The sequence below is a fragment of the Neovison vison genome, chromosome X (assembly GCF_020171115.1).
Source record: "Neovison vison isolate M4711 chromosome X, ASM_NN_V1, whole genome shotgun sequence".
Lineage (NCBI taxonomy): Eukaryota > Metazoa > Chordata > Mammalia > Carnivora > Mustelidae > Neogale > Neogale vison.
In genome coordinates, this window is record NC_058105.1 from 103,463,407 (window position 1) to 103,478,999 (window position 15,593).

At 36.6% G+C, this 15,593-nt stretch overlaps 1 protein-coding gene across 7 annotated transcripts in view; it reads left to right on the top strand.

Annotated features, from left to right (window-relative positions):
- DMD (dystrophin) overlaps positions 1-15,593 on the top strand; it is a 1,990,807-nt gene that overhangs the window by 263,151 nt on the left and 1,712,063 nt on the right. For all 7 annotated transcript variants that reach the window (XM_044235639.1, XM_044235638.1, XM_044235634.1 and 4 more), the window contains exons 3-4: positions 7,552-7,644; positions 9,297-9,374. In XM_044235639.1, the coding sequence (XP_044091574.1) occupies positions 7,552-7,644; positions 9,297-9,374 (171 nt within the window). The remainder of the gene's footprint in view (positions 1-7,551; positions 7,645-9,296; positions 9,375-15,593) is intronic.

A 15,593-nucleotide genomic window follows, 5' to 3' on the forward strand; every position in this document is an offset into this window, starting at 1 on the left:
ATTTAAGTCTTTAAGACTATTTGATGCTAAGGAATAATGAATAATATATGTTAATTTTCGTCTGTTAAAGCCCACAAAATATTCTAGTACATTGATACCCATATTATAGAAGATAAAATATCTCACTGATACATTTGGCCCTTTGATATGGCATTACCAATGACAGAAATAATATAGGAGGAGTGGGGAGAAACCTTGGGTCTCCATTTATTTTCTGATATGGGCATCCCTGACATTGATCTATTGGGTCAAAGAAAGTTTGTTTCCCTGTCTTGGGTGTTGTAAGTCTTTGGTTTATTCCCTTGGGTCCATTCTTCACCTTTTTCTACCCTGGGAGGCTGACCGTTGTGAACCATATCAGCAGACTTTCCTGCCCTCTGACTTCTAGTTGGATTTGACTAATGAAAGCATTTACAGAAGGTCCCAGGGAAAGAAGAAAGAAAAATCAGGGAGTTTATTAATTGCAGGATGGTTGCATTCATTAGCCCACTATCAAAGCTCCCGTCTGGTGACCCTTTTGGCTTTTTCTTTGTTCAGGGAACACTAATCACTCTTCCTCTCCAATCTTGAGTCTAGGAGTGATAATAGCTATCCTCTACTACCAGTTCTAGTGGTCTCTTTATACCCTCCCTTCATCTTTGCAAATTGTCCCTTTAATAAGTATTGTCAAGTTACAAAAATCCTGCTGGCACCCTTAAAAGAAAGTTCTGTTTTTCACCTCCAGGTGATGACATTTAAGAGGAAAGAGGAAGCAAGGAATGTTATTAAACTTGATTAAACATTTTCTATGCCAGGCAACATGTTGGACACCTTATAATCATGAACCCATTCAAACCCATACTAATACTTTGAAGTTTATCCTTTCTGTTTTACTTTGAGGCAAAATTTACAAGGAGAAGTATGGAAAATATGGATTATTTGGCTTAAGTATTTTGGGATAAATTCATGATAGCTAACATTGATTGAGTGTATCTTATAAACAAAGCACTATTCTAAGTGCATTTAAATCTTCACAGCAGCCACTTTGGGAAACAGTGTGGAGATTCCTTAAGAAATTAAAAATAGAGCTACCCTATGACCCCACAATTGCACTACTGGGTATTTACCCCAAAGATACAGATGTAGTGAAAAGAAGGGCCATCTGTGCCCCAATGTTCGTAGCAGCAATGACCACTGTCGCCAAACTGTGGAAAGAGCCAAGATGCCCTTCAGTGGACGAATGGATAAAGAAGATAGAGTCTGTATATATACTGGAGTATTATGCCTCCATCTGAAAAGATGAATACCCAAATTTGTATCAACATGGGTGGGACTGGAGGAGATTATGCTGAGTGAAATAAGTCAAGCAGAGAAAGTCATTTATCATATGGTTTCGGTTATTTGTAGAACATAAGGAATAACATGGAGGACATTGGGTGAAGGAGAGGAAAAGTGAGGTGGGGGAAATCAGAGGGGGAGATAAACCATGACAGACTGTGGACTTTGAGAAACAAACTGAGGGTTTTAGAAGGGAATGGGGTGCGGGGGGCGGGGAGAGCCTGGTGGTGGGTATTAAGAAGGGCACGTATTGCATGGAGCACTGGGTGTGGTGCATAAACAATGAATCTTGGACCACTGAAAAAATAAAATTAAATTAAAAAAATAAATTAAAAAATAAAAAAAATTAAACAATCAATCAATCAATCTTCACAGCACTACCACACGTTAAGTAATAGTATTTCCTCGTTTTGTAGATGAAAATGTAAGGCAAAGAAAGGTCAAGTTACTTGCTCAATATCACACAACTAGAATGTGACAGAACTGGAATTTGAACCAAGACATTCAGGGTAGAGTATAAACATTTTTATTCACTGCATTATACTCTTTTTTTTAAAGATTTTATTTATTTATTTGACAGGCAGAGATCACAAGTAGGCAGACTGGCAGGCAGAGAGAGAGAGAGGAGGAAGCAGACTCTCTGCTGAGCAGAGAGCCTGATGCGGGACTCGATTCCAGGACCCTGGGATCATGACCTGAGCGGAAGTCAGAGGCCTAACCCACTGAGCCACCCAGGCACCCTTCACTGCATTATACTCTTTTTGTGCTTTGTAAGACAAATTTAATCAGTGCAAAATTTTTTTCTCCTTTCCAAATTCCCTCTGCCTTAACCTGATGTCTTTCAATGAACTAAAATGAAACACTAAACCAACATTATTTTTCTGATTTTAAGGGACTACTTTCAAGGCAAAATTTATCTCTCATACTATAAGTCAATATAGTGATCATTATTGAAGGGACTAGTATACAGAAGGGGTGTGAGAAAGCTCCTTGGATGCTGGTCATATTTTATTTATCCATGTAGGTGGTGAGAATATTAATGTGTTCACTTTGTAAAACCTAATTGGGCTAACTCTTAAGATATATGTACTTCCCTGTATGTATATTATACCTCAATAAAGTTCTCTTATAAAATACTTTTTATAATCCATACCTAATAAAACAGTCATCTGTGAAAACTGCCGATTTTTACTGTAATGGGTTGCAGTAATTTTATGGGAGCAGGTCAGCAGTAACCTCTATTATGTATTGAATTACTTTTGGTGTTTCCTGTGCTTTCTCGTGTTTCTAGTATGTAAAGATTTGTAATCACAGAGAAGTGTCCTGACTTTCTGAGCAACAGAGTTGTCCAGAGACTGACCTTTGTGTAACCAGAAGGTCATGCTAAATAACTCCTGTGCTCTTTACCTCTTATTGGAATATTTTATTGATCCCTGTGTATTTTCAGGTTGAGAAATTGATACAACTCTGAGAGCCAGAAGTTATTTAAATATTTTCACAAATGCATTTCTGTCCCTTTTAATTTATTCTCACTTTGATTTTTTTCACTTTGTTTCCCTCACTTACCAATCAACCTATCTGATTTTTTTTTCTTTTGAACCTTGTCTGTGCCTCTGTATTTCTTTATATCATATGAGCAATGATCAGGAAGCATCATTATCTCATTTTACGGTCCTTTAATCTTGCTATTTAGGTAAGCAAGGAAGACAACAACATGTAAGTGAATGCAGTAAACTGCTGAGTAATATCAAAAGTTTACTTCTTAAGGAAAGTATTAGTCATGAAAGGGACTGAAGATGGAGAGCCACAAGGTCATGTGGCCCAAAAAGGGCTTACTTAATGTTTTGTGTGTTTCACAAAATAATTTTCATATACTTGAAAAGAAAACCATTAAAGATAGGGAATTTCAAAGAAATATTACTGTTCTCATGACATAAATGTTACTTGCAACAAAAAAGCATGGTACATGTAGAAGATGAAAAAGGGCATAAACAAAAGAAGACTTAATGGAAAGTAACCCAAAGAACAAGAAAAAAGAGAAAGAGCTTGAAGCCTTTGAGTGCCATCCATGTTTACCAGCATGTAAGTAACTGAATATGGAGAGACATCTTCTTCCTTTGACTTTTCACTCTTAGAGCGGTACCAAAATAAGACAAAACAGAACATACTATATGTGAGCTCTGCACTTTCTAGTAGATTCAATAAGGTACCATAATTGTATCTATATCTAGAATTTGGCCAGAGAAAGAGAAGTCAAAGAGTAATAGAATACCCACCAAATCCTATATTAATCGAGTGCCTACTATTTGCCAAGTTTATCAGCACACCTACACTGTTTCATTTAAACCTCCAAGGAGTGCTCTGAACTGGTATTATTTCAATCCCCATTTTACTGGAGTACATTGTGCCTCAGAAAAGTTAAGTCACTTGCCTGAGTGCAGCTAATGAATAGAAGACTCCAGTTTAAAAGTCAGGCTGTGTGTGGGAATGAGCACTGGGCATTACATAAGACTGATGAATCACAGACCTGTACCACTGAAAGAAATAATATATCATATGCTAATTGAATTTAAATTAAAAAAGGAAAATAAAATAAAATAAAATTCAGCTCTTTCTGCCTCTCAAAGGTGTGCTACTTTTGCTATATCATAGCTATAACGTTATGGCATGAGGATTTGAATCTAGGAGAGAAATGAAAACCATCCAGGATAAATGAGATGTTTTGCTTTCCCTGGGTCTTCATACCACTGGAAGAAAAAGACTGAGCGCCTAAAGATCCATGAAGTTATAAGCTAAACATTGTACATTCCACTGACTATCACTTTAATTGGACCTAGGAGGGGAAATTTCACTCATAAGTGCTTGAAAATACTTAAAAAAAAAACCATTCAGGGTGCCTGGGTGGCTCACTTGGTTGGGTGACTGCCTTCAGCTCAGGTCATGATCCTGGAGTTGTGGGATCAAGTCCCTTGTCAGGCTCCCTGCTTGGCAGGGAGTCTACTTCTCCCTCTGACCCTCCCCTTTCTTGTGCTCTCTCTTTCTCATTTTCTCTTTCTCAAATAAATAAATAAAATCTTTAAAAAAATAAAACATTCATTAAGAGACAAAGGCAACATTTCCATAAATTTGTAACATAAAACATATGCGTAAATGGAGGGTTGTAGGAGGGGAAGGAGGTAGGGGGAGGTAATAACTGGGTGATATTAAGGAGGGCATGTGATGTGATGAACACTGGATGTTATATAAGACTGATGAATTACTGAAATCCACCTCTGAAACCGATAATACACTATATATTAATATAAAAAAATAAAAAATAAAACGTATGGGTTCACAGACATTTGAATCTTCTGTCACTGCCTAATTTATACTGCCAGACCTGCAGTAAATTCATTCAACCTCATCTGTTAGAAAGATGCTTTGATGGAACGTTCTGAGAAACACTCTATTAAAGAATGCAAATATAACAAATAGAAATTGGATTTCAGTTGTGATACTTTAATATATTGTTGATTGTACAAGCTATGAATGTCATGTATGATAGCAGGAACTTTTTCGCCAGTCCCTCATTGCTTTCTAAGTATCACAAATAGATGTGCCTGGAGGCCTCTGATTAGCCTACAGTTCTTTACTCCCTCTTCATTTTCTTTGATTCCAGGTTAAAAGAAAGAATTATAAAATACATTGGCCTGTTTACCTTGTTGACAATTGTCTCGACTCCTTGCCCCAAAGCATAAGCTTTATAGTCCTTGTGTCTTGGATGCTAGATGATCCCTATGGCTTTGAGGTTCATGCTTTAATCTGTGCCCCAGTACTCTTTTCTTTGTCTATCTGTGCTCTTCTTGAATGAACATTTTGCCACCCACATCCTTCCAGGTTGGACAGATTTTGGTATGTATGTATGTATGTATGTATGTAAGAATGTATGTATCTATCTATCTATCCATTCTAGATAAAGATTTTTACCACCACTCCCTCCAAGAACAAGTATCTCTGGCAGCTAACTCTACTTTATTTTCTTTAAAACTTGACACATTTCAGTGTGTAATATTGTTTTTGGTGATAAGTTTAGAAGCCACTCGCTTCTCAAATGTATCTGTAAAATTTTGCTCCCGGATGAAACAAAACAAAACAAAAGAGAGTAGCATTTTCAAGGTACTGTAGACCAAGGACTTGTAGACCTTAAAAGTAAAACCTTAATATGAACCCTCAAAATGCCAAGTAATTCCATGTTATGTATGAGGTTCTTTTTTTTTTAATAGATTTTTTTTGAAAGATTTTATTTATTTATTTGACAGAGAGAGATCACAAGTAGGCAGAGAGGCAGGCAGAGAGAGAGAGGAAGGGAAGCAGGCTCCCTGCTGGGCAGAGAGTCCGATGCGGGACTCGATCCCAGGACCCTGAGATCATGACCTGAGCCGAAGGCAGCGGCTTAACCCACTGAGCCACCCAGGCGCCCTATATATGAGGTTCTTGACAGAATTATAATGCATGCATTCATCTTCTTATTGGTAGAAATTGTTCCTTAAAGTTTCATAAAAATGGCATGTTGTTTTGAGATTTATTTGTATATTATGTGTAGTAAATGTGTTTTTACATATTCATATTGTGTGTTGTCTTCTTTTTTCCCAGGAACTTTTAAGCAGAACAATTAGAGTAGAATTTCTGAGGAATAACTTGTAGTTACCTTTGTCAAAGCATATATATGGCTCAATTTTCAAAGCTGGCCATAGAAGGACTGGTGGCCTTTTTGCACAGGTCTGTGTTTTCATCAGGTGAAACACCTAGGCATTGACAGGACTTGTCATGGACATGGCTATGTGGCTGTAGGGAGAGCAGGAGTCCTGTTTTCAATCTTGGAAGCTTCAGGGATGCCTTCTTCCTGGAAACCAAGGTTCTTCTTTATTTTTCTTGACCTGGCTGAAATGCAAAGTTTGCAGGTGATCGAGGAATGCATGAGACCAACCCAATGTTGGTTCACTTAGCATCTGGAAACTAATGTCAGTCCCATCCTCTGATATTTTGGGGACAGTATTTCCTGGTTCCCATACTATAGGAGTTGCCAAAGTTATATGTGCCTGGGTCCCTGTTACTGCTTCTGTGTAGTACTGTCTTTTGGGAATATTTCTTTTCCGTGCTGGACTCAAAGATGCACAAGGGCTGGGGACATGTCTGTTTGATTTACTAGCGTATGCTCCAGCACTTAGCTCAGCTTTAGTGGTGCTCAATAAACATCTGTTACTGGTAAATTAGGACTTTCCAGAGAACCTGGGTGATGAAAGAGTTGTGAATGACTTCATGTGGAGGGATTGTAGGATTTCAACCAGAAAAAGAAAATATTTGGGGGCATGACAGAAGAAATAAAATATTTGAAAGATACTCAGATGGGAGGAGGAAAAAGCCTTGGAAGCAGCATCATAATCTAGGAAGAGCCAGCCCTCTGGGGTTAGACAGTTCTGGGACAACATTTGGGCTTTACCATCTTCTAGTTTTGTTGCAAAGAGCCACATGTTCAACCTCTTTGTCTCATCCGTGGGATGAGTATGTGAATGCTAACCCACAGCTATACTACAAAGATTATAAGATCCACTCATTTAGTGAAGTGTTTCTCATGAGTATTTGCTACCAAAATACTAGATGATATAAGTGGTTATTACTCTTTCTCAGTACAATTCCCAAGTAAAGAACTGAGAAAAATAGACACCAATATGTCACAGGTGTATTTCAACTCAGTTAAAATCAGATCTAACATCTGAGCCAGGCAATAATGAAAATGGATCATTTTGAGGCAGTATCCAAATTGTATTTTGAGAGAAAGCATGCTCTAGGGGTGCAGGATCGTGGACCCTCTACAATTATGTGATATAGCCAAGTACAGAAAACAGTTAAATTGTAAGCATCTACCCAGAACAAATTGTAGGTGGTCTTTGTTTCTCTGTGTGTTTACTTCTCTCTTCTTCATAGAATCAGCATTCAAAAAGTTGAGTTAATTAGACCAATTAGATATCTAACTCGGGTTATTAAAAAACATACTTAAATAGATTTGACCTAATGATGATATATTTTCTTTTTGTTTTTTACTTGGAGGTTCTCTTTTCATCCATCACCCTTGGCAAATGAAGAATTAGATACATTAAATATTCTTAAACATAGCTTTAAATTTTAAAAGGCATACTCATGGAAATGGATCACTGAAAGAGTGCTTTGTTTAATTGGGTATATTTCATATTTCAGTTTGGGAAGCAGCACATAGAGAACCTCTTCAGTGACCTACAGGATGGGAGACGCCTCCTAGACCTTCTGGAAGGCCTGACAGGGCAAAAACTGGTATGTGACTTATTTATAAGAAAGTTCACATTAACCTTAGGAGAATTTACTGAGAAACCAGAAACTAATTCAGGATAGTTGTTCTAGATCTAGTAAAATTCACTAATTTAATAATTCCTGATTTAACTAGCAATACAGGACATATTCCTGAATGAAATAATCTTGCAATATTATTTTTATTTTGGGATATTCTATCATCCACAGAACTAGAAGGTAAAATCTTTGAGTCACATAATTTATGCTAATTAATAGATATTATTTGCTTGTAATATTTGGCATCTTTGTTACTGAACATTTTGTAAGGTTTATATTCATCATGAGTTTTTAAGTTTAATTTCATCTTTATTGTGACGAGAACACTAAACTGAAGATATGGAGAATGGGGTGTTGCTGGTCAACAGGTGTAAAGTTTCAGTTATACAGAATGAATAAGTTCCAGAGATCTGCTGTACAACATTATTTCTATAGTTAATAATACAGAACTTCCTTGACTTACTATGGGGTTACACCTCTATAAATCCATTACAGATTAAAAATTTCCTATATTGACAATGCATTTATAACACATAATTTACTGAACTTCATAGTTTAGCCTAGCTTAACTTAAACATGCTTAGAATGCTTACATTAGCCTATGGTTGGGCAAAACAATTTCACACGAAGTCTGTATTATAACGAAGTGTTGACTATCTCTTATAATGTATTGAATAGTATACTAAAAGTGAAAAACGGAGTGGTTATAAGTGTATTGGTCATCTACCCTCATGATCTCATGGCCGACTTGCAGCTATGGCTGACTGCCCCTGTCCAGCATCATCAGAGTATAACACTGGATATTGCCTGGGAAAAGATCCAGATTCAAAATGTGAAGTATGGTTTTTGCTGAATACATATCACTTTTGCACCATTATAAAGTCAAAAAGTCCTAAATCAAACATTCATGTCAGGGACCATCTGTACTTTATTGTGCCCTTAAAATTTTCTTGAGGTGTAGATCTCTTTTCAGAAGTCAATATGGCAGGCATCATAATGGTAGAATTTCTAAAACTCCACAACTGGATAAATGAGTTAATCTGCATATTGTAATGCACTATGTAAATGTCAGTTTAGAAATTATAGGACGAGATGGGACTCTGGGGGTTGAGAGTGACGGTTGGAGGACAAAAGATAATTGAGGTTTTGAGCTTCAGTGATGAAGGCAAGTTAAGGTAATGTTGACAGAAAAGTTTTCCTGTAACCCTATTTGGCATTATATAATTGTTCTATGCTCAAGTCTCTTTTATACTTTCCTTAAATGTGTGGAAATTATCTCACTTAACTACCTTACTAAGAAGTCCTTATGAAATGTTGTTTCTCTTCCCTGGTCAGGCAGTAATCCCCAACTGGGCTGTGGAATGAAGAGATGATAACCAAATAGCTTTTTTTGAGGAAAAGAAAATGCTATCATTTTTCTTGAGGAGTGGTTGATTCACACTAAGAAAGTCCTATGACAAGGACAATTAACCCAAAGCACTTAAGTATATTATATCAATGCCTCTCAGCCTATGCTCATTTAAAATATTCAAACTTTGAAGTGAAATATATAAATGTTTCATTTCTGGTAGATTGTCCCTCTCTTCTGGGCAGTAAACATTGTTTTATTTTGCTTTCAGCCAAAAGAAAAAGGATCCACAAGAGTTCACGCCCTGAACAATGTCAACAAGGCACTACGAGTCTTGCAGAAAAATAATGTAAGTGGAGGCCTGGACAGAGTCTGGATACCATGAGACAGCATGCTTAATGTTTGAGTGAGGGCTTTGGCTCCCCCAAAGCAGGGAAAGCTTCTCAAGTTCTCTTGAGACTTAAATCAAGTAAACTTAAATCAAAGTAGTGATTTTTTGGAGTATGTGTTCTTGTTCATGTGCATCTGTTGGTGGCTAAAATGATGCAGGAAATAGATGTATGCAGTCAGAGGGGGCAGGGAAGGGTATGACTCAGACCTGATAGGGCACTTGGTAGTGTTTTCAGATTTTACTTGCAGTTACATTTGGAGGATAGATTAAGTCCAGTGGCGAATCTCAGTTTTTTAAAGAAGTATTCTGTGCAACAAATGGCTTTTACTAGGCTGACTATTATTTTTTATGTATCAAGTATGCTCAGACATGATGATGATAAAATTTGAATTAAAGCAACATTTATTAGACACCACATCCAAGTATGAAAGTTACACAGAACAATCACTATTTCAACTCACAGAACTGCAAATTTGTTTTCTATTGCTAGATTTGATTTAGCTGAACTAGATGAAAATATATGTATGGCATTAGAAAGTCAACAATTATACCTAAATAAGTATGATGATGAAAGGAATTTGGTCTCCTTAGAGTGACTTTGAGATTCCTCCCCTCTGCCATGGTATTAGAGAAGCCCTCCTTTCTCACCAGCTTCCTACAACCTTTCTAATTGACCAATACATTTACCAGGCATTTAGTAGCTTCCTAATTACATTGCATCTCTTCTTCAAGGATAAATTCAAATAAATTGCTCACATACTCTTACAATAACCATCATCAGTGATAGATGAGTCATGATGTGTACTTGGCTTTCCTGTATATGTTGTTCAGCTCATCTGGTACAGAGAAGGCATCAGGTGGAAAATGATAGTGAAGACTGTGCAGCATTTGGTTGATTTTATCAATTTAGAGTTATTGTCATATGTAATCTATGAAAAATGGCTTTATAGAAACATTACACCTTTTAAATTATTTTCTGAAGTGATTAACTGTTTATTTTCAAATTTTCAAGAAGAATTTCGAATTGCAGACAGAATAAGACGGTCTATAAAATGTTTGCCTCAATATTAGTCTGATAGATCCTTTCGCAAGATCAATATCACATAAATTAAGAATATTGTTTAAAGGGGCACCTGGGTGGCTAAGTTGGCTAAGCGGCTGGCTGCCTTTGGCTCAGGTCATGATCCGAGGGTGCTGGGATCGAGCCCTGCATCAGGCTCCCTGCTCAGCAAGAAACATGTTTCTCTCTCTCCCTCTACCTGCAGCTCCCCTGTTTGTGCTCTCTCTGTGTCAAATAAATAAATAAGACCTTTAAAAAAAGAGTATTGTTTAGAGATATTAGAATTTACATGAAAAAAAAAACTTTTTCAGTTTCCCATATTCCATTATAAAATATGAAAGCAAGGAAGACAGAAGAAAATTCAAAGAATTATTGGATTTAGTCTATATGATGCAGTTGATCTCTTTCCACCAAAATATACCATGTTAAGCAATAAGTTGTTGGATCTTTTTTTTTAAATAGTAGATTAATATAGCCATAGATTTTGTTTGATAAGAGGTTTTAGGCCCCCACATACTGGTTATTATGAATTTTTGGCTTTCCTGTATATGTTTTATTATTAATTTCACAGTTTTCAATATAAGACCAGAAGGAATTCTGGCAATAAAACAGAGAAGCCATAAAAGAAAATATCTGTGACTTTGGGATAACAAAATTCTTCTTAGGGGGGCGCCTGGGTGGCTCAGTGGTTTAAAGCCTCTGCCTTCGGCTCAGGTCATGATCCCAGGGTCCTGGGATCGAGCCCTGCATCGGGCTCTCTGCTTGGCAGGGAGCCTGCTTCCTCCTCTCTCTCTGCCTGCCTCTCTGCATACTTGTGAGCTCTCTCTCTGTCAAAATAAATAAAATCTTAAAAAAAAAAAATTCTTCTTAGATGTGAAACTGAAGGCATGATTCAAAAAGAGAAAAATTAACTTGAACTTCATCAAAATTATGAGTTGTATGTTCTGGATATGAATCCTTCATTTTTGCACTCCAGCACTCCAAAGGTATTTTCTGCCTTTGAATTATATTTTTACTTAATGATAAAGCAAAACTCTTCGTTCTGGTACAGGTCATTTTCATAAATGTTCACATTATAATGTTGTGTCCTTTTAAAGAAATACTTGCCTACCCAAAACCATTATGTCATTATATTTTATTTTCATCTATATAGGCTTCTTTGTTCTATCATTTGAATTTGAATCTATATTTACCTGGAATTTATTATTGAATTTGGCATGAGGAATGGGTTAAGATTCAGTTTCTTTTCTTTCTTTCTTTCTTTTTTTCATTTGGAATCTAATTGTCACAACACCATTTATTAAAAAGAATGTTACTTACTCATTGCTCTCTAATACTAGTATGTCATAAAAATTTCTCAGTACAAATATTGTTCTGTTTTTGGACTTTAGTTCAGTTGCATTTTCCTCTTTTTTTATACATGCACAAATACCATGCCCTATGGATTACTGCAATTTTATACTTCCTTGTATCTGGTAAACTAGGTTCCCCTTTTTTTCTTGTTCTGTGTTTTCTTGGTTATACTGATCCATTGTATTTCTCTCTTTATTTTCCCATCATCTTTTAAATTTCCATATAAATCCTGTTTGGAATGTGATCAATAGTGAGTTAAATTTATAGATCAGTTTGTGAAGAATTGATAACTTTATACTATTGAACATTCCAGATTTCTCCTATGATTTTCCTCTATAGTTTATTTATTTTTAATGATTTTAGGTTTTGCGGGCACCTTGATGGCTCAGTTTGTTAAGTGACTGCCTTCGGCTCATTTCATGATCCTGGAGTCCCAGGATCAAGTCCCACATCCACCTCCCTGCTCAACAGGGAGTCTGCTTCTTCCTCTGACCCTCTCCCCTCTCGTGCTCTGTCTCTCACTCTCTCCCTCTCAAGTAAATAAAATCTTAACAAAAAGACAATTTTAGGTTTTGCAGAATGAGCAAAAAATGGGCAGAAAATTTGAACAGGAACTTCACAAAAGAGGATGTTCAAAAATTAAAGAATAATGTAAAAAAAAAATTCAACCTTAGCAGCAAATAGGGAAATTCAAGTTAAAAAATGCAATGAGAAACCATTTATAAAAATGGTTGAAATTAGAAGGGCAAATAATGCGGAGGGTGAGGATTTGGAATAACTTGAACTCCTAACTGGTGGAAATGTAATTCAGACAACTATTAAAAGTTTGGCATTATATACTAAATGCAAAACTGCATAATTCTTATAACCCAATAGTTTTGTATTGAGGGATATAATTGTCATTTCTATGCATGTATGCATCTGTGTTGTGTGTGTGTATGTGTATGTAGAGAGAGAAAGAGAGAGAATGTTCATAGCAGCTTAATTTGTAGTAGCCCAAATGGAAATGACTGTAGTATATTCACATGATAGCATATTATAAAGTGGTGAAAATAGACAAATGATAGCTATATACAATACATGGGATGTCAATCCCCTGAAAGAGATTTGAGCCAAAGAAGTGAGACACAGAGGTATACCTACTATGATTTCTTTTAATTAGATTTCAAAAACAGGCAAACTTGTTCCATGGATTTAAAAGTCGGAAGAGTGGTTACATTTTGGAAGGAGTGAAGCAGTAAAATGCATGAGTGAATCTTCTCAGGTGTCAAAAATATTGCATATTTTGACCTGGTGCTTGTTACACAGGAGCATTTGCTCTGGGAAAAATTTTCAAGGTCTACACTCGAGTATACTTTCTCTTCTGTATGTTTTACTTCGATTCCTGTTTTTAAAAAGGTTTAAAAAACAGAGGAACCTATAAAGGTAAAGTAAACCTAACCTTACAACCTCCCAAATACCAAACAATGGCCTATTTATCAGTCTGACAATACACCCTGTATTTTCTCATGAAATTGTTTAATGAAATGTGATAAGTAAGTATATAAAATTAGAATGTGATTAATGCATTTTATAGGTCCTTTCTCAAATGGTCATATTTCTTTCTGAAAATACAAAACCTTGAGAACCTCCCCTTGTTTGAGCAGCCAAAGACCCTGAAATGAGGGCTTTTTAGAGGAGCCCTTAGAGAGCAGATTTCCACAATGCTCCCATCTAGCCAAGGGCCTTAATAGGGACTGGCGTAAAATTGAAGTCTCTGTATGAAAGGGTAGAATCTCAAGTAAAACATTTTCAAGTGGAAACCAAAACCCAGAGTGAAATGACCTTTACTTGAAGTAGCCCCAGGCTAAAAGACACAGAATATAAATGTTCAAAGGTAAATTTATTATCATTTTATACTTCTCGGCTATTTTGTAACAGAAGAAAGTACAAAAGAAATGGAAAAGATTTCAAGGAAATGTGTTTATTAGTCTGATTATTACCATAAAGAGTAAACATACAATTAAATCAAAGAGAATGTTCAAGAGCAGGATTTTTTCCCCTTAAAGATGGCTTAGGTATTCTGTATTAGATTAATAAATGAGCCTCAGGCAGGATATCCATAAAATGGCATATTAAATAAAATAGTAGATAGGCCTATTTCAAATTTCCTTTTAAAAATCACAGATTCCCAAATTTAGAATCAACTGTAGAAGGAAGGCCTTGATTGGAGATTTTGAGAAATCATACTTTAAACAATGTTAGTATATTTACATTCAGCACATTATTTATTGAATGTCTTTAATGTGTTCGATTGTATCCTAGATGGTAGGAACACTGTAGTTAGTGATCAGAACAGACACAACCCTTTGTGCCATAGAATTTACAGTCACATACCAGGAGGCATTAAACATTTAAGATGTAGTGATAGCCAAATGAACGAATAAATCATAAACAGAATAGGAGGTATGGGAAGAACTCTCAGTTAAGCTGTGATACAGTTAAAGCCTGGAAAGAAGAGAGGGAGTGAGCCATGGGATTTTCTATAGGAAAATGGTTCAGGTAGAGGAACAGAAAGATCTTGATGAGAGAGAGAGAGAGAGAAAGTTTGCAAATAGGACTCACAAGACAGGACTGAATATGGAGAAAACACAGGCGAGCAGGGGATCAGAGAGGTAGCAGGGTGGGTTTCTTGCATATGTTGGCTTTCCTATATATGTATTATAATTATTAATTTCACAGTTTTCAATGTAAGACCAGAAGGAATTCTGGCAATAAAACAGAAAAGCCATAAAAGAAGGGAAGACAAGAAGGGAGATGGGAAAACATGGGAAGACATGGTTAGGCTTTGAACTTTGTGCTGAAGGAGATGGCAATAACTGAAACTCAAGGTGCTACTATATATTGAACTGCTAATAAAACACATTCTTTTAAGATTAGAGAAAAAGTTAAATAATAACGCAGAAAAACTTAGAAGTGTTTAAAAAGAGTACGTTTTTATCCAGGAAAGTTACAATCAGTAATTAAAATATGATACAGGAGCACCTAGGTGGGCGCAGTCAGTTAAGCATCTGACTCTTGGTTTTGGCTCAGGTTATGATTTCTGGTCCCTGAGATAAAGCCCCAGGGTGGGCTCTGCACTCTGCTTAAGACTCTCTCTCCCTCTTCCTCTGCCCCTCTCCCCCACTCTCTCTCCCTCTCTCCAAAATAAATATATCTTTGAAAAAATAAAATGAAACATTATACAACTTACTGCATAATAGTAATACTACTAAAACCACAAAGAAAATGTAATGGAAATAATTTTTTTAATATTATAAGCTGCTTTATTTTTCCAAGAATTAGAACGTCTGTGCAATGCACGTGGGTGAAAAATCCCCTACTGATCGAGTACTCTAGTTGGATTGAAATGCTGCTGATAACAAAAGTGACAGCTAAAGCAAACTATTAGCATAAGGTTAAAGCACAGGGCCTGGCAAATGCTGCCAGGGGCACTACACAAAAGGAATGTCTTCGAAGACCTTTTGTGGGGCCCTGTAGCCACACCCTGAGTTCTCTTGGACCCCTTGGGAGGAAGGGATCCTGTAAAGCTCTTTGCATCCATATACTCCCCTCCCCATTTCTGTCTGGTTTTCTTCACCTTATCCTCCATCCTGACCATTTCATTGAATTCCCTTCTCATCTCCTCATTCCTCACATGCATATCCTATGGGCTTATATTCCTGGCGGCACGGAGCCAGCCCCTTGTTGGTCTTTCTTCTGGCCTTCCTGGGTACACCATTTAC